Source organism: Humulus lupulus, chromosome 8, assembly GCF_963169125.1.
Source record: "Humulus lupulus chromosome 8, drHumLupu1.1, whole genome shotgun sequence".
NCBI lineage: Eukaryota > Viridiplantae > Streptophyta > Magnoliopsida > Rosales > Cannabaceae > Humulus > Humulus lupulus.
This window is the reverse complement of record NC_084800.1, coordinates 10,931,315-10,951,465: the sequence shown is the minus strand read 5'-3', so window position 1 is coordinate 10,951,465 and position 20,151 is coordinate 10,931,315. Positions and strand designations below refer to the sequence as shown.

Genomic DNA, 20,151 nt, shown 5'->3' with positions numbered 1-20,151 from the left:
TTTTCATTCTTTTCCTTTCTTTCAGTAAAACTAGGCCCCTTACAAATAATACTAGTAATCTACCAAAATTTATTACCAGTCTGCCATTAGCAAATAGCAAGTTAGCAACCAAATTTTGCACCAAAACTTGTTATTTTTACTTTGTTATTTAGTTTCCATTAGATTAAATGGGAAGCAAAGGAAGAGACAAAATACCCAAAAACAGAGACATAACTTAAAAACTTGAAGACTTAGTGGGCGGCAGTATTGAATATGTTGAACCATTTCAAAAGGAAAGGAACATAGTACGTTGCTCTACTATTTCCCTGTTACTTTTACTCTTTAATTGTCTTTTGTACAAGTCCATGTAGCTATTACTAGTATTAACGAAAATTTGTTTTTCTTTTCATACAGTTGAGCTCAGAAAGCAACTAGAGAAGCAGAAAACTCGATTTCAGATTAGCAACGTATTGATATTCAAAAGAGAGAGAGAGAGAGAGAGAGAAAATGGCCCCTGTCCTTTCTGAAAGCTTTACTAAAGTTTTGACAGAATGGAGGATCCAATCAATGGTTCTCATTAGCCTCCTCTTCCAAACCATGTTGATCGTATCCGGAAGCAGGAGAAAATATTGGACTAGTATCCCACTCAGATTCTTTCTATGGATGGCCTATCTATTAGCTGATTGGGTTGCAATACTCTCACTCAGCTTAGTTTCTAATTCCAAAACCAGTGCAGAAGATCCTAACCCGGGCTTCGTTATAAAAGCCTTTTGGTCTTCTCTTCTTCTTCTTCACCTCGGTGGCCCTGACACCATTACAGCCTATTCCTTGGAAGATACTGAATTATGGTTGCGAAACTTTGTTGTTCTATCCGGACAGGTGATAGCCTCTCTCTACATCTTCCTCAACGCCTGGTCTGGCAATTGGCTCAACTTTCTCTCTGTTCCAATACTCGTGGCTGCGATCATCAAGCTTGGACAGAGGATTTTGGTTATGATGCGTGCCAGTAGCGAACATTTTAGAAAATCAATGTTTCCAACTCCTGATCCGGGACCGAACTATGCCAGGTACATGGATGAGTATAGCTCGAGGAAAGCAGAGGGGTTCAAGGTGACTTCAACAAGTATAGTTGACATTCCTAAAGTAGGTCACCATCTTAATTCCGCTCCAGCAAACGTCACAATTCCCGACGCGAAAAGCCTTTTAGACGCCTGCACTTTCTTCAACATGTTCAAGCCACTTTTCGCCGACCTCATCCTAAACATCCACGACATTGTCAATAGTCAATCTTTTTTCCAAAACAAACCATGTGAGGAAGCGTTTAGGGTGATAGAGATCGAGCTTGGATTCATCTACGATGTGTTTTACACGAAAGTGGTTACGTTCTACTCCGCTCTAGGTGTTTTTCTCCATTTATTTAGTTTGTTATGTGTTATTTCTGTATTTGTGGCCTTTGTCATTGGTAAAAAGGAAGCTCACTCAGTCGAACATGTCGTCGTCACCTACGTACTGTTGACCGGTTCTGCCATTCTTGAAATATATGCCTTTCTTTTTCTACTTTGCTCTGACTGGACAATGTTATGGCTAAGCCAGCGGAAGAATATTTTAGCGGATCTATTATACCAACTCATTTCCTATATACCGAAGTTTTTTATACCCAAAAACAAGAGATGGTCCAATAGCATGGGACAATTCAACCTTATAGGATTTTGCCTCAAATATAGGCCTGGGAAATGCGGTTTTTATTTGAAGCGCTTGATAAGCTTTTATGATAAGTTGGTATACGAGTACCATTTCAAGAGGAAAAACATTCCTAAAGAATTGAAAGAGGAGATCTTTAAGCAGCTTCAAAAGAAATCCAGAGGTACCTTGAGAAAGCTTAGCGCTTGTAAGGAATTATGTGATCATAGAGGTGAGACTGCACTTAAGAATGAGGAATGCGACAGCAGACTCGGCTGGAGCGTTACGGGAGAATTTGATGAAAGCATTCTTCTCTGGCATATTGCAACAAATCTCTGTTATAACTCTGATACGGATGAACACTTGAGCAGTTCTCAACTGAACCAAAGCCCAAACAAGATTCGGCCTGTAAATTTTAAAGAGATCAGTAAGCTCTTGTCCGAATATATGTTATATATTCTAGTCATCTGGCCATTCATGCTGCCCAATGGGGTTGGACAAATCAGGTTTCAAGACACTTGCGCCGAAGTGATCGAGTTCTTGGAAGGGAGAAAGTCCATAGCAATAAATGAGAAGAAGGCTTGTGAAGCGTTGCTCAACGTGAGCACCGAAATTCTTCCATCCGAAGTAAAAGGAGACAGATGCAAGTCAGTGTTATTTGACGCCTGTGGCCTGGCGAAAGGCCTACAATCCCTTGAAACAGAACAAAACTGGGAGAAAGAAAAAAAGTGGGAATTGATAAGCAATGTTTGGGTGGAGATACTGTCATATGCAGCCAGCCAATGCCAGAAAAATCAACATGTCCAGCAGCTAAGACGAGGTGGCGAGCTACTCACTCATGTCTGGCTTCTTATGGCTCATCTTGGTATAACCAAACAATTTCAAATTACAGATGGCCACGCTAGGACTAAGCTGATTGTGCTGTAAAAAAGATATATGACAAGCGTAATATGTTCTAAAGGTAGTTATCCTTGTAACGTAGTTTGCATAATATGTGATATATTTGTTTTGCTTATCGGCTGGTCTGTCAATGCTTTGGTCTATGTCCATGCCCACCATAAGTTCCCGACTGAATTGTACCGAATACCTGGCTAAATCATCAAAATAAAATTTTGATTTATTTTTATGAATAAATGGAACCTAATTTTCTTAAGAAATAAGCATGTATCAGTTAACTAAGGAATCAACTATTTTGATAAATTTAATCTATTTTCTGCTGTCTAGTCATCATCATCTTGGAAATCCTAACAGGGAAATATCATTTTAAGTATCTCAACATAGGTAAAGGAGGGATTGATGTAGTCTAATGTGTCAGCTATATCTAAAAAAAAGATTAAATATTCATACGCTCAAACATTATTCCTATTGATGTGCCACTATTTCTTAAAATAATGGGTTTAGTTTCAACCATTCATTATTTAAATTTAAGAGTAATGATACGTGCACAAAAAAATATGTATTCAAATATTAGCCCCATTGACATATTATATTACTGTGTATAATATTTTAGTACATATATTTTATGTACATATTATTATTCTTTATTTAAATTGAGACATACTATTTTAAAACTTAATATCACTTTATTATATATAATATTTGTATACATATTTTGAGTGCACTTAAACAAAAAAAAAAGAGAGACAGAGATGTTATGCCTAGAAAAATGTTGTCTTTTTTTAAATATTGTCGTTTTTAAGCATTGTCGGTTTTTGAAAACTCTTGTTGCTTTTCTGAAACAATGTCGTTTAAAAAAAATCATTGTCGTTTTTATTGACAAATGTCGTTTTTTTAAACAATGTCTTTTGATGTCGTTTATTTAAACGGTATCGTTTTTTGAAATCATTTTCATTTTTTTTAAATATTGTCGTTTTTCTTATAAAATGTCGTTTTCTGAAAATTGTCGGTTTTGTGAAAAAGCTGTTTTTTTAAACACAGTGCGTGTTTCAAGTTTAACAATTTTTGCCTATTGTTTTCGTCTTTCCAAATTATTGACTGGATTATGTTTGATCCTTTCTCTATTTTTTTTTAATCAAAATCTTTTGAAGTTTCAGTCATTCTTTATGTCGTTTTAGGTGTATTTAAAGATTGTGTAGTTTCCTCAAACGGTCTTTTTTAGAAAGAAAGAATAAAAAATCGGAGAAACAGAGATAGAAGGCCCATTATTTCAGATTGGATCAGGCCTCTCCAAAATCTCAGTCAGATTGGATCTTTATATGCGTTGTTTTCTACACTATTGTAATTGTACTATCTTTCAGCAGCCTGCTTTACTGTTTCGAGGATCTTAAACTTGCATACATACCAATCACCACAATAGGTGATACGAGATTAATAGTGGACATGGACCATGGTGTTCAGGTACCAATATACTTTGACTAAATACATACGACTATATATATATATATATATATATATATAGAGTACAATTCTAAAATTGGTGGCCATCTTGCTATAATTTTTAGACAGTCCCAAAATGTTAAAATGGATTATAAACAAAATATATTTGATGAGGATTTCGAGTGACATTTTCCTCTGTTTTTTTTTATATTCCATATCTTTATTAATATATTTCACCACTCTGCCACTTATTACACACAAAAAATTGTCAAGAAACCACATGTTTATATTTTCAACTAACCAAATTAGTAGGTCCTTAAATTAGGATCTATATATATGATCGATCACTAAGAAAATTCCTCCCACAGGCTAGTCGTACAAGAAGTTGTTTCATCTGGACAAGTTGGTTTCAATAAAAAATCATCTTAACACCCCTTGCATGGCCATCTGCAATTTGAAAATGTTTGGTTATACCAAGATGGGCCATAAGAAGCCAGACATGAGTGAGCAACTCGCCACCTCGCCTTAGCTGTTGAGCATGATGATTCCCTTGGCATTGGCTAGCAGCATAACATAATATTTCCACCCAAACATGGTTTATCAGATTCCACTTCTTTTCTCTGTCCCAATTCTCTTCTCTTTCAAGGGACTGCAGGTCTTTCGCAAGCCTACAGGCCTCAAACAACACCGTGCTGCTTCTACCTCTTTTCACTTCCGACGGAGCAATTGTTGTGCTAACTCTTAACAATCCTCTACGAGCCCTGCCTTCATCCGCTATGGATCTTTTTTCTTTGAAGAACTCAGTGGCCTCAGAGCATGTGTCTTGGAACCTGATTTGCCCAATACCATTGGGCAGCATAAAGGGTCGCAAGTCAAGAATGTACATCATATATTCCGACATCAACTTGCTCAGCTCCCCCGGAGGATACTCCCGTCGAGAAGTACCACTTGAGCTCTCATCACCACCACTATCTTCATCATAACAAAGATCTGTTGCAATATGCCAAAGAAGGATACTCTGGTCGAATTCTCCTCTGATGCTCCATCCAAAAATGTGGTCACATTTCTCATTTTTGAGAACCCATTCACCCCTTTGATCGCATAATTCCTTGCAAGCGCTAAGGTCAGTGTTTCTCTGTAATTTTAATTTCATCAGAAGCTGCTGAAAGATGAGTTCTTTCAACTTATTATTTTTTGCAATACTAGGTCTATCATAGCAGTACTTGAACATTAACTTATCATAATAGCGTAAAAACCAACACCTTTTAGTAGACTTTTTGAGGCAAAAACTTATAAGGTTGTGTTGTCCAACTTTATTAGACCACCTCTTGCTTTGTTCTGTGGATGGTGAAATTAAAGAAATTGCTTTGTATAAACGATTCACAACCACTCCATTCCTGTGCTTGCTCAGCAAAAGCATTATCCAGTCGGAGCAGAGTAGTAAAAATAAAGCATATATCTCCAGGAGAATAGCTCCAGCCAGCAATATGTAGGTGATGACTATGTCTACGGTGTAGTAGTGTCGTTTGTCAGTGATGAAGAAAACCACAGACACAGATACCACACAAGCGCATGTGATGAAACAGGAAAAACAACCAAGAGCGGAGTTAAATTTGAGAGCCTTCGTATAGAACACGTCGTACATGAACCCCAGCTCGATCTCTATCACCCTAAAAACTTCATCGCAAGATGTTTCCTGGAAGAACGACTGACTATGTACTATGTCATGGATGCTGAGGATAAGGTCTGCGAAAAGGGGCTTGAACATGCCGAAGAATTTGTGGGCGTGTTGGAGGTTGTGTGCGTAAGGGACTATGCTGTTTGGTCGGATGACACTGCGGAGATGATGATGATGAGTGTGACCAACCGTGGGAACTTCAAATGTTGTCTCAAAAGACACCTTAAAACCCTCCTCTCTCTTGGACCAATATTCGTCCATGTGCCTTGAGTAACTGGGGCCTGCTTCAGGAGAAGGGAACATGGATTTTCTAAAGCATTCACTACTGGCACGCCTTAGAGCCCAGATCCTCTCTCCAAACTTGATGAACCCAGCTATAAGAATCGGAATAGATAGAAAGTTGAGGATATTATTCGACCAAGCATTGAGGAAGATGTAGAAAACAGCTCCCAGCTGTCCCCCAAGCGTAACAAAGTTTCTCCACCATAGCTCGTTGTCTTCTAAGGAATAAGCCGTAATGGTGTCCGGGCCACCCAGGTGAAGAAGAAGAAAAGGAGCCCAGAATGATGTTACAGTGTAATTTTGGCTCGTTGAAGTGTCATCATCTGATTCGCTCCCTTGTAAATTGGAAAGTACACCAATAGATAGTGTTGCTACCCAGTCGGCTAACAAATATGACAGCCATAGAATGAATCTAATCCATATTTTTGTTGAATACTTTCTCCTTTTTCCCAACACTACCAGAATGATTTGTAAGACCAGACTCACTAGAACCGATACACGAATCTCCGATCGATTCCAAAATTTCCGGAAGCCTTTCGAAATGAACTCATGAGCCATGATCTTATATAAACATATATATATATATATATATTCCTGATCACAAAATATGTGACTAGTGAGATTGATATATGTAATTGAGATATTATTAATAAAACTTTATTTGCAAGGCTAAGTGTTGGTGCTCTTACCTCTTTAGTCTTTGCCAAAATATTATTACAAGAGATCAAGCTCCCTCCCTTCTCCAACCCACCAACCCAAGATGCTCAACTTCTTCTTTTCAAAAAGAGGAGAGTATAGTACTCGCTGTTTTGTGTGGAGCTAGCTAGAAATAAAAATAAGAAAATTAGAATTAACGAAAGAAAAATAAATTAAAGAAAACAAGGAGCAACATGATACGTACACATATGTCCCCGTTTGAATTGGTTCCGACGTTTTCATACCCGGCGCTGGTGACTGTAGTAATCAGTTGTGTAACATAATAAGTTATTTTATTTTTGTTTGAATTAAACAGATAACACTAGAAGAAATAAAATAAAACAATTTGCTGGCAGATAATCGTGTGTGATTCCATCTGCATCAATGAAAATAATTTTACGTTGTTCCCACTTCTGAGGCTATGACCCACATAGAAAATGCCTATGCATGTGAAGTAATTAATCATGAAATATTTATACATTACTTCTTTTTTAAAATTTATTTTGAGGGTAGTTAAATATTTAAATAATTAGAGAAGACTAGAAATATTACTTCCATATTCAAATCTAATAATTATTAAAGTATTGTATGTTGAGCAATAATTGCAATATTCAAAATATTGCATGGATTATGGATGAAGAGAGATCCACGGCTGAGATTTGGCAAAGTATGTAGTCTTTTTTTTTATATTTTTACTTTATTTGATACTATTTTTTAAATGTTAATTTTAATAATACTTGCCCATATGTTTATATTTGAATAAAAAAAACTAACGAGTTGAATAATCAATGAGATTTACAAAAACTTTTCTTGAGTACGTACACATGTGAAAACAGGGGGGAGAGTATTTATTTAAATTGTTGATTTCAATGCATAATATTTAATTCGTGGGACGAAAATTTAATAAACTAGCAGAGTTGAGTCTTTACCTGCCAGATCTAGATAACAAGACTTATCTTGTTAATTTCATCATTTATTTATATAAATATATATACTCACTACTTATTCTTTATACTTTATATAAGTACATCCTAAATATTAATTTTGTATGAGTTAAGTCCTTAATTTTTTTCAAATTTTATCATTTAAATTCCTAAATGTGATTTTTATTTCAAAATACATAAAAAAAATATATAAAAGAAATGGTGAATCAATTTAAAACAAAAAAATTGAATCACTTAATTTATGACAATACCAAACATGATATTAAAAAAATATATTTTCATGACATTTAAAAAAATATTTAATAGTTTTATAAATAAAATTAATTTTTCATTAAAATAAATTCTTACCTATATTTTTTTAATATTAATAACTAAACTATCACGAAATTATTAATATTTATCATGTACATATTTATTTTGTAATTTTTTTTTATAATGCAACTTATAACTAATCATATATATATTTATACTAGGTAGAAGCAATGTGCAATGCACATATTAGTTTTAAAGTTGTAAACATTGTCTATAATTTTAACAAAAATGAGTTCACTGTTTTTTTTTAAATATATATATAATATGATGAATTATAGTTCTATAGTATATATAAATATTTATATCAATAATCTCTACATGACATATAAACACAACATTGACATTGACATAGATATATATATTTACATGAATACATGATATATATATAAAATACAATAATATTTAAAAAAGAAATTAATATTATAAATAAAATAAGAATTGAAAAAGTCATAGTGTAGAATATACATGCATCAACTATTTTTAATTTCTAATATATCTCACAATGTCCTTTGGTGAATTTGATGAAGAAAAAGAGCTACAATCACTTGATAAAAAACAAACTATCACATAAATTTAGAAGATAAAAAATGATATGTAAGCCTTTATTATTTTGAAATAAATATAATTGCACATAAATAACTTTATATACACTATTAAGTTGCATTATTTAAAAAAATGTATGAAATAAATAAGCATAAGCATAAGGGATATTGCGGCAATAATGCCTATGTAGTTAAGTTTGTTGCACTTAAATGCTTATGTAAAAAATTTGGCGGCAATAATGCTTACCGTTAATGTTTTGATGCAGCCGTTGGTCCCTGAGCCGTTAGGGGTATACAGGGTACACGTGGCACAACCCGAATGAGTTAAATTATTAAAATTTAAAACAAAAACAATTAATGTTTATGTTTTCGAAATAACAAGTTTTAACACTAATAACAAAAAAAAAAACCAATTGTCTTAATAACAAGTTCTAAAACTAATCTAAAACAAAAAAAATCTAAAATTTCCTTACCCAGAAAAATGATCGAAGCTTTCCCCCCGACCTCACCCAAACGCTTTCCCCCCGACAATATAACACTTAAACCCACTAGAAGAGAACTTGTAATTCCTTCGAATTGGGGGTTAAGACATCTTTTGCATTGATTTAATGGAGATTGAAAAAAAATGTCATTGTCGACCCCCAATGCCAGTGGTAGAAAGAACGGCTTGGACAAACAAAAATCCTGGGTGAAGATTCAGAACATGCAACAAGTATCGGGTAAGATTGGTCTCCATTTGTTTTTGTAATCTGATACATTGAATAAATGATTATGGGTGTTGACTAGAAACTTTGTATGTTTGGGTCAACTCAGTTCATGGTGGGTGTAATTTCTTTGAATGGATAGACCCTCCCATGTGCCAACAAGCAAAGGTGGTCATCCCTAGACTACTAAGAAAAATTGGTGACCTTGAAACTGAAATCACATCCCTAAGTACGACAACTGACATTGGAAGTCATCGACAATGTAGTGGTTCTTCAAATGGATTTGAGACACAATCTCACAACCTTCAAAATGTTGGAAGAGAAAGCTGTGAAAGTTGTGTTGAAAGTAGGGGTAGAGTAAATGATGGAGGTCGAATGTAGTGTTACTACTTTTTGAATACTTTGTATTTTGCTGTAATTATATTGGTTGTGGTTATTTGGTCTACAAAATCAAAGTAGAAGTTGTTGGTATTGTTAGTTTATTTTTGGGTAATCTTCATGTGCAATATTGGCAATGACAAAGCTATTACACCCTAGGCATTGATTTGTAATGAATTTTGTTGTAAAATGAAACCCTGAATCAATGTAATCTATCTTGGTCTATTTTGAATTCAGCATTCTAGTTTATGTATTTTGTGAAATAAATATGATCAACAACTAGTTACATTTGTTGACCCTCGATTTGGCCAACGACGTGGAGTCAAAAATACGATAAGAAATGAGATAATAATCAAGAATATAATCTAATGGTAAAGAATAGACACAGACGATTTATAATGGTTCGACCCCAAAGAATGGTAATAACCTACGTCCACTTAGTGCTATTATTAATATTGAATCCCAATGACGTGATCAAAGAACTAGGGTTCTTGAGTTTCACAAACCTTGGGAGAATTACAACAAGATGATGGATGTTATATTATTTTATAATATAATGTAATATTATATTATAATATAATGTTTTAGATTACATAAATGTGACAAAGAGTGTCACATATTGTAACATATAATAGAGAGTTACAATATTTAGATATACGAGATATATCCAAATAATGTAACATATTTGGTGTTACAAATTTGTAACTTCCAAATATTACCCTTTATTGTGTAAATTTGGTGTTACACAATATTGAGATGAATTTCATAAATCCATTTGAGAAATGGCTGTTAGAGATATAGTTTTAACCCCAATAATATGTTTTGGGGGTTACAAAATCATTTGGGAGGGTTTGGAACCGTTTGGAAAAACGACACATTTTTAAGTGCTGAAAATGGTCAGTGGCCGCGGCCAGTGGGACAGAGAGTAGTGGCTGCAGCCACTAATGTCTCTGGCCGCGGCCACAGGCCAAAACTGACCATTTTTTTTCTTCAGTTTTTTCAATCTTTGTTGAACGGCTCAAAAAACCCAACTAACTCCCAAATCTCATTTTTGATTCCATATTAATCCAATTAAACATTGGTAACAACCATGGGGGTTGGTGGAATTTGAAATTCAAAGGGTGTCTCTAAACTCTATAAATAGGAGCCTATAGCTCACTTGAAAGACACAACATTTCTATCCATTAGAGCATTTGGCTAGAAACACCTTGAGGCTTGATAATTCCATAAAGCATTTCCACAATCTTAGAGAGATCCCTTAGTGCTTGAGTTAAGGGAAATAAGCTTTTGGACAAAGATTTTAAACCTTGTTCAAGTTGGTGATCCCCAACCATCTTCACTTAGGTTATGTAATTGAGAGTTTACTTGTGTTTCTGTTCTTCATTTTATTCTATTTCTTTTCTTTTTATTCTCTTGTTCTATTTACTTGTGTATTTTGTTTAAGAGTTGTAATCTTCTATTTTGTTTCAAACACCTTTATTTTACTTGTAATCTTTTGCTTAGAGTTGTATTCTCACTATTCTCTTCTTCTTCATCATCTTCTTCCTTTTCTTTGTTTATTTGTAATTTTCAGTTATAGAGTTGTAACTTTATTTAATCAGTCTATATTTACTTGAAATATTATTGCATAGAGTTGTATTATCTTACCATTTCCATTGAGGCAATCTAATTTTTCCTAACAATGGATAATCGCACTGTATCCTCTCTCTTTTAGTATTCCAAAAAGATTCAAAGGTCAAAAGTCCATTCCTTGAGCTATTTCATGCATATTTATAGGCTCAAGAGGGGTTACATGGGACAATGGGCCTTAACTATCCTTAATATACGTGTATCAAGGCAATAAAGAGGAAATAATCAACGTAGTTATTACAAGATTACAATCTTTTAAGGAAATAAATCGAATCATACGACCAGCCTGGTCGTATCTAATTGTGAGGTTTGGCGAAGCAATGTGTAGTTGGTCAATAGTCGAACAACATCTCCTTATTTCGACTCTGTCACGTGTCAACCACGTATGAGAAATCCTTGCCACGTCACCACCAGCCGTTTTTGGGTAAACAACATTCATTACCATAAGAGATAGGTACAAAAATATAGGCCTAAAAAGCCAAATGTATCTGATCTGTACATGACCAATATCATGGCCAGCATGATCCTATCATGACTCAAAAAATAGATATGATCAACAAGTCTATATGATTAGTGCAAAAGGTGATTTGTACATGACTCTAAAATGGTCAACATAACACTTTCATGACTCAAAACGCAGCCATCAACCACAACATCCAAATACCAACTTTGAATAACACATAACAGACACCAAAATACAAGATTCGACCACTAGTTCAAAATAAAATCAAAAGATGAAACTCCTTCTAGTCAAACCTTATTGGGTTGAGCATTCTTTGCGCCACTGTTAGGCTAATTTTAGCCTCCTTTTTAAGTGTCCTTATCATTGTCTTTTTAATGGTTTATGTGTTTTTGGAGCGGGTTTATGCTTGTTTTGCTTGATTTCAGGTTTAAGCATATGTTTTGGGCGTTTGGAGTGGATTGTGGAGAAAATATGCTAAACTGAAGAGTTATTCAAGTTTTGCTGAAATTGTATTAGGGCCGCGGCGCAAGAATTAGCGCTGCGGCGAGCCATTTTCCAGAAAACCGAGACGTCTCAATTTCAGAATGGCGCTGCGGCACTGACGTCCGTACGTGTCAGAATTTTAAGGGCAATTTCGTCATTTTGGGAGAAATATAGAATGAGGTCTTCGTTTTAATGAGGGGGAGTCGCGATTTTGAAAAAAAAAGGAGGCAGACTGCTCAAAACCTAGAAAAAGGAGAAAAAGAAGACGGGAGCAAGCGCTGGCGGATCGTGACAATCTCAACTAGTTTATTCTCTTCTCTCTTTATTTTTATAGTTTTTTAGTATGTTTGTTTTTGAATCAGTTAAGAATTTGTTAATGGAGATTATGAACTAAACTCCAATTTAGGGTTTTTAATGGAGATTGTCTGAAGCTTTCTATGGATTAATGCAATTTTGATATTTTCCTTTCTTCTATTGATATGTGATTTATTCATATTTTTTATCAATACATGTTTTAGGTTGGCCACCTTTTACATGATCTATGATTCTAATATGAAATCTGAAAAGTGAATATTAGGAATGCTCTAATTGAATAAACATAAGTTTTGATGCAAAATGAAAGTATTTGTGTAGCTTGTGTGGCTTTAGATTATTACTTAATGCTGATTGCTTATGTAATTTATCTCAGAAATGCAGTATTTTACCTTGCGATTTAGTACCTTTATGTCTTAATAGGAATATTGGTAATTTTATAATCTGCCATCACATTAGAAGAAGAATGAAAATTATTTTGCATTATTGAAATAGGAAGTGGAAGCAATTGAAATTAGTTTCCCTACATTTCATTTCTTGATTGAATCTTGTTTATTGTTTTGTTATTTATTTATTGTTCAGTTTATTTAGTTTAAACAATCCATTTTTCGATAGCCAAATAGAAACAAAAATTCAATTAATTGGTACTTAGCTACAGTCCTTGTGGGAACGATCTCACTTACATGAGTTATTACTTGTAAAGACGATACGCATACTTGTGTGTTGGATTTTCACAACAGCCACTAGTTCATTATTTTGCATGTTGTTTCAGCCTTCTTTCCTTCCTTAAAAGTGTGGCTTCAGTTGGTATCTGCGGTGGTGGACGACCTCGCTTTTTGACCACACGATTCTAAAATAGGTTGAACAAACAAATATTTAGCTCCAAATTCACAAAACAATGATAAAGCAACTAATTCTAATTCATTCTTGAATCAATGATAACAATTATCTAGGAAGAGAAGAAAGCATAAAGTTTATACCTCAACCACCTTAGCTGTAATGCCCCAAATTTCCTAATAAGGTTTATGACCTTGATTAGGAGGCCGGGAGGGCCATAATTGATTTATTATGATATTTAATGATTATATGCATGTTTACGTGAATTATATTAGTATATGATGGTGAATGCATGCATATGGGTGTATTTATACTTATAAGGGCATTTTGGTAATTTGGCCTATTGAGGGCATATTTGTAAATTGGGTGCATACTGTAATTTGTGAATGAGATTTCATTATTATGGAGATATATTCGAGCTATTCGGCATGGGACGGTCATATATAATGGATTAGCGGTTTCGTCATAACGGGGTCAATTTTGGGGTAATAGAAATGTTTATTTGGTGATAGATTGGGAATATTTGAGATCAGTGTGAAATTCTGGAAGTTTTGACTATAGTGTCCCCGAGGGTGTTTTCAGGACCCCGAGCACTAGGTTTTATTTGAGGTTACTTAAGCTTGAAGTAGCTTGTCAGATAAGAACGTACGTTAGAAAACCTTTCGTTTTCTCTCTGACGGTCTGTTATACCGTTTGAGCATTTTTTAGGAAATCTTGAGTTCCAGGAGTCGGAATCAGGCGAGGGTCGAGGCATAGTGATCCTAGGAAAGATTAGGAGTTTCTTAACCGAAGGATTTGACGGAAAACAACCCAATCAAAGGTAATCTAAGTTTGAAGTTTTAAGTTTTTAAAGTTTCTAAGCTTAGGATTGGACTTTGTTAATTGTTGAGTTTTTGGTCGGTTTGAGCCTTGAGTTTTGAGGGTTTTGGAGTATTGGGAAGCTTGGGAACTTTGATTTGATGATTGGGGAATGTTTGGGTATGTTTTTGGAGGATTTAGAGTGCTTGAAACACGTTTGGGAATGGCCCAGGGTTGGGGGCCGCGGCCCTGTTCTTGTGCGCCGCAGCCCTAGTTCGATGAAGCAGGTGTCAGGAATTGGCCTTGCTGGGCGCCGTGGCTCTTTCCTCAGAGAACCCTGGGGGCTGCGGCCCAAGGTGCTAGGGCCGCAGCCCTTGCCCTGTTTTCACCCCGTTTGCTCGTTTTGACCCCGGGAACTTAGCTATGGGCCTCGGGAGTGTCCCTACTACTTGGATTAGTTTGGATTGGTCTCTTGAAGGCTAGATATTGGTGTGGAAACCTTTGATTATCATGTTATTGATGGTGTTCCATATTTGGTTATGATTAGGTGACCGCTAAGGGCTTAAAGGTTGATCGTTCTCAAGGGTCGTTCTTATATTGGTTCTAGCTCGAATCTGAGGTAAGAAAACTGCACCCTGTGTATATGTGACATGCATGGCTATTATGGATGCATGTTGGTTGATTATTGAGCATGACATGCATGACTATTATGATGCATGTTGGTTGGCTATTAAGTATGACATGCATGGTTATTCTTGATGCATGTTGGATGTTTAAATGTAAACATTGATAGCATAATGAATGCCTGGCAATTTTGTCATTTGCATATGATTATTATTGAGGCATGCTGGATGATTAAGTGTGATGCATGTGATGCACGAGAAACATATGATTAGGGCATGCCATGAGTGATGAATATGAGATTGGCCAGAGCTTGAGTCTCTGAGTTTGTGCATGATCATGATTATGCTAGCAACTGTTTAGTAAGCATGTTGAATTCCCTATTCTCGGATAATTGACATATGATACATATTGATAGCATTGCTTACTTGTGCATGGTATTGACTAATTAGTTAGATTTGGCAAAGGAGCTAGGATCAGCTGTGAAGCTGTGACTTATGAGTCAGGTTCGGCAGTGGTACTGGGCACTGGTCACGTTGCACTGACTCATCAGTCAGAATTGGCAAAGGTGTTGGTATCAGCTGTGAAGCTGTGACTTATGAGTCAGGTTCGGCAGTGGTACTGGGCACTGGTCACGTTGCACTGACTCATCAGTCAGAATTGGCAAAGGTGTTGGTATCAGCTGTGAAGCTGTGACTTATGAGTCAGGTTCGGCAGTGATACTGGACACTGGTCACATAAGCGCTGACTCATTAGTCTGAATAGCCATAGCGTGGATCATGCAAGCCAACGGAGATTAGATCTAATCGACCATCGGCATTGAATGACTCAAAGAGCATTAATGCCAGACCGACCGTGAGGGTCGATGAATGAAATAAGAACTTGGAGGCTTGTGGTTTACCTAGCAGCCACTCTCCCTCTTGAATCATGATGTTCACTCATTGGTTTGAAAGCTTTACGCTAAGTGTGATTATAATGATAATCATTCGATAATATTTATAAAGTATTATGTTTTCTTGCTGGGCTTCGGCTCACGGGTGCTATGTGGTGCAGGTAAAGGAAAGAGGAAGCTAGACCATCCTTGAGTTGGAGGGCTTAGGTGATGACGTGTACATATGCAGCTGCTCGTCCGTCACGGCCGAGGTTTAAAGTGGAACTAGGGTTGAACCCTGTTTTGCCGCTTAGAACGGCCTGTTGTAAACATTTTCTATAATAAACTCTGAAATTTATATTTTCGGGATCCCAATGTATATATTAAACGTTCTAGTGAAACGTTACATCCTAGCCAAGGTTTTTAATCCCTAAACCGCTAATCATACTTAGTTCACGATTTTGGCCAAATGACTCGATTAGCGAGTATAGCATTGTTTACAAGGCACACCGTAACGGTCCCTGGAGATTGGGGCATTACATTAGCAGATTTGCATGTTTCTCTCCTGAGCCCTGTTTTCAGACTATTGTTGCATGTTTTAACTTGTCCAGTTCTTCGAGCTTTCTTTAAAGCAGGTGGAGGTTCATCTGTGTAATGCCCCGGATTCCCTAATGTGGTTTAACGGCTGGATTTGTAGGCCGGGAGGGCCATAATTGTTTAATTATGCCATTAAACGTGTTTATGTATGTTTATGAGAATTATATTATAATATAATGTTAATTGTATGCATGTCGATGATATATGTTGAGACCACATTATGATGTGGGTTTGTTCGAGCTGTTCGACATGAGACGATCGTAGTTATTGATTAGCGGTTTAGTCACAACAGGTTTAAGTGTCGGAACTTGGTTTGAGTCTCGGGGTGATTTTGATGGTTAGAGCGTTACCGGGAGATAAAGGGTAACGGGATGTGAATTATTGGTGTTTGAGATTATTGAGAATAACGGGAATTGGAGAGCGTTAATTATGATTAACGAGTTAGGAGGAAAGTACCAAAAATGCCCTTGGGAGTCTTTAGAAACCATTAATTGACCTAGGGGTAAAATGTTCATTTCACCCCTAGGATAGATATAACCTTATTTAGCTGAACAGGTGATGGAAAAACAGAGTATCTTTGAGAGTTCTCCCGTACCTTCTTTTTCTCTCTGTTCTTTGTGGTTTTTGAGCCAACTTTGAGGATTCTAGCTTGGGAAGCAAGCCTTGGGAGTTTGGGAGTGTGTTCCACTATTGAAGAGCTTCGAAAGCCAAGCTTTGGGTAAGTTTTTAACCATAGTTTCTCTGGTTTGCTCTGTTTTAGTTTTGTTTTGCAGCTGAAATGTTTAGGGTGAATTCATGGGTTTTGTTGGGAGTTTTGGCTAGGGTTCCCATGCTTGTGATGTTTGGGATGTGTTGGGATGGTTTTTGGGTTCATTTGGCATCAAGAATAGGCTTTGGAAGCTTGGGAATCGAGTTAGAATCGAAGGAGATGAAGAAGGTCGGTTCAGGGAAGTTTTGGGCTGGAGGTAGCGCTACAGCGCCCACCCTAGGGCGCTATAGCGCTCCTCAGGAGGGTTTCTGGCACTTGGGCGGTTCTGTGTTTAGCGCTGTAGCGCTAGGGGTTGAGCGCTGTAGCGCTACCCTGTTCCTTCCAAACCCCGTTTTGAGTGTTTTTAAGGGTTTTTGACTTGGGGTTTCAATCCTTAAGGCCCGGGATCGATTCTACTCACCGTGTGGGCATGTTTCGAGTTCCCGAGGATGGTGCTTAGGTTAAGACCCTATTATTGTGGATTCTCATTAATGGAGGTTATAATTGGTTGCGATTAGGTAACCGTTAAGGAGCTAAAAGACCGATCGTTCTCAGGGGTCGTCTTTATCATACTTCTCGCTCGAACTTGAGGTAAGAAAACAGTGTATGGACACAGTTGCACCCTGTACAGGTATATGACATGCATGGTTTGATATTGAGGCATGTTGTTTGTTATATGTGAACGTGGATTGCATATCAAATGCTAATGATTGCTAATCACCTGTTAAAGACACTGACTAGTCAGGGACCGACTCTAAAGTCGATGATCACGCATTGAGTGGCTCTATGGCACTAATGCGAGACCGACCTAAGGTCGAAGAAACTTACAAGCGCTTGCCTGGTCTACGACCAGATGACTATAGCCAAGGTATATGACCCCGGTGACCGTTTGTCACGTGGCTAAGGGACGTTTTCCATAGTTTCGACTCTAGAGTGGTGAGGAAGGTTATGTTGGTGACCAATCACCATGCACCTGTCCTGAACAAACTTATGGATGAAACACTTATCGATTAAGCCCTGGTGACCCTATCGTCACATGGCTAGAGGGAGCGATGCTCATTACTTTGACTTTTGGCTATTGTCACCTATTTGTTGGACTGATAGTCTTGGATGATTATTATGATCGTTGTTGATATTATACCGTATCTTATTGTGTTTTCTTGCTGGGCCTTGGCTCATGGGTGCTACGTGGTGCAGGTAAAGGAAAGGAAAAGCTTGGCCAGCCTTGAGCGGAGAGCTTGGGCGATGTAATGTACATACAGGGCCGCTTGACCGCCACAGTCGAGGAGTTCTCAGAAGGACTAGGGGTTTACCCTATTTTTGCCGCTTAGGCCGGCGGAGTTTGTAAATATGAAACTGTAGCGACTCTTTTGTAATACGAACTACTTGTAAACATTTTAAAAGGCTCATGAGCAGTTTATTTACTTAATGAAATGTACCCTTTCCTTTTACTGGTTTTCCACCTTAACCTGATAATAACACTTAGATCACGTTTTTAGCCAATGGACTCGGGTAGCGAGTCAAATTTCCGGTTCACCGTTCTCCGTAACTATTCTGGGGTAGCCAGGGCATTACAATCTGTCTCCCTTCTCCTATCTTTCTTAGGTTTTCCAGGCAGCTTCGTCTCAGGTGGTGGATCAATTGGGTTAAGTCCTGTTTGAGGCCACATATCTTGACTAGGCATAGGATGCACACTCTGTTCATATGCTTTTTGCAACGATTCCTTTTTATAGAATCCGTTGACATAATCAAAGACATTACCTCCCATGAACCAGATAGTAGCTAGTGCATGGCCACAAGGAAGCCCAGATAGTTGAAATCGACAACCAAGGCACTGCCATTGCTGCATTGAACCTGAAATTGAAACCTGTTAGACCTAGTAACTAGACAATGCTTTGCAACCTCTTTTTGCTTCTCAATTATCTTCAAAATTATCTTCCCCACAGGTTGAGTCATCTTCTCCAACTCAGCTTTTTTGTTATAAAACTGAGACATCAACCAAAGTCTAATTTTCTCTAGTAAAGTTATAATTGGCTTGTCGCAAGCATCAAGTATGGCTGCATTGAAACTCTCACACAAATTATTCACCAAAATGTCACATTTTGGGTACTCTAAAATATGTGACTTACTCCACTCTGTGGGGTTCTTCCCTGCCAGCCAATTGTAAGCACCATCCGAGACATCCTTGACTTCTTGCATTGCTCAAGCAAACTCAGCTAGTGTTGTAGTATTAGTTGCTGCCCACAAAAGTTGCTTAAGTAAAAGCCCAGGATATTCTTTTTTAAAGTTAGCATGAAGATGTCTAACACAATACCTCACCTCACACCCACTAAAGATGGCTCCCACTGCATTTTCTAATCCTTTTTTACGATCACTCATCATTGTCACCTTGGTAGGACTCAAATTCCTGAGATCATCCTTCAATAGCTCCAAGAACCAAGTCCAAACCTCAGTGTTTTCCTTTTCAGCAACACAGTAGGCAATAGGAAACATGGAGTTATTACCATCAATGCCTACTGCAGCCAATAAAATGCCCCTACAATACCCTTTTAAAATGAAGCCATCAAGACCAATTAAGGGTCTACAACCTCCCAACCAGCCATCTCTACATGCCTTAAGACAAATATAAATACGCTGAAATGTCCTTCTCCCATTAACCAAATCAATTTTCAACTTCACAGTAGAGCCAAGATTGGTAGCCAACAACCTTTTACAGTAATCATCAAGAATGGCGTATTGTTCCTTGACAGACCCTTCCAACATCTTCCTTGCTTTTGTCTTGGCTCTGTAAAATGTCCAGCTAGACACACGTGAGTACTTGGTCTTTGCAGTTATCTCCCTAAATGCAGTGTATTCCATACTCGGATTTAGCCTAAATTGCTCCAAAAAGTGCTTTGCAAGCCAAGTTGAGGTCAGCTTTTTATTGTCCAAAACAATGCCACAACTATGCTTGTCAACAAGTGTTTTGACCCTCATTGTCTTGCCATCTGTCTTGTTAACTATTGAAGAAAACAACATCCAATCACAGTTTTCACCCTTGTACTTAACTCTAACTCTATTTGAATCATTGGTAATAAATACATATTCTCGATCACCTTCAATAAAGTACTCCCTTGTTGCATTCCTTAAATTGTAACAGTGGCAAATTCCATGCTAAGAACAAATTGGAAGTTTTGCATTTTGGTTTTCGGGTTGAATTCTTTGGAATTTTTACTAGCATCAAACTCATCAACTGACTTCAATTCGTGTAACTCCTCCTT

General features: G+C 36.9%; 3 protein-coding genes across 3 annotated transcripts; 1 reads left to right on the top strand and 2 right to left on the bottom strand.

Annotated features, from left to right (window-relative positions):
- The first annotated feature begins 486 nt into the window (after positions 1-486).
- On the top strand, positions 487-2,586 carry LOC133795002 (uncharacterized). The gene has a single exon (XM_062232456.1). It carries the CDS (start codon positions 487-489, stop codon positions 2,584-2,586), a length of 2,100 nt encoding a protein of 699 aa, XP_062088440.1.
- Positions 2,587-4,405: 1,819 nt separating this feature from the next.
- LOC133795001 (uncharacterized) lies at positions 4,406-6,514 on the bottom strand. The gene has a single exon (XM_062232455.1). The coding sequence runs from the start codon at positions 6,512-6,514 to the stop codon at positions 4,406-4,408; it is 2,109 nt and encodes a 702-aa protein (XP_062088439.1).
- Positions 6,515-19,093: 12,579 nt separating this feature from the next.
- LOC133795000 (uncharacterized) lies at positions 19,094-19,867 on the bottom strand. The gene has a single exon (XM_062232454.1). The coding sequence runs from the start codon at positions 19,865-19,867 to the stop codon at positions 19,094-19,096; it is 774 nt and encodes a 257-aa protein (XP_062088438.1).
- Positions 19,868-20,151: the final 284 nt, after the last annotated feature.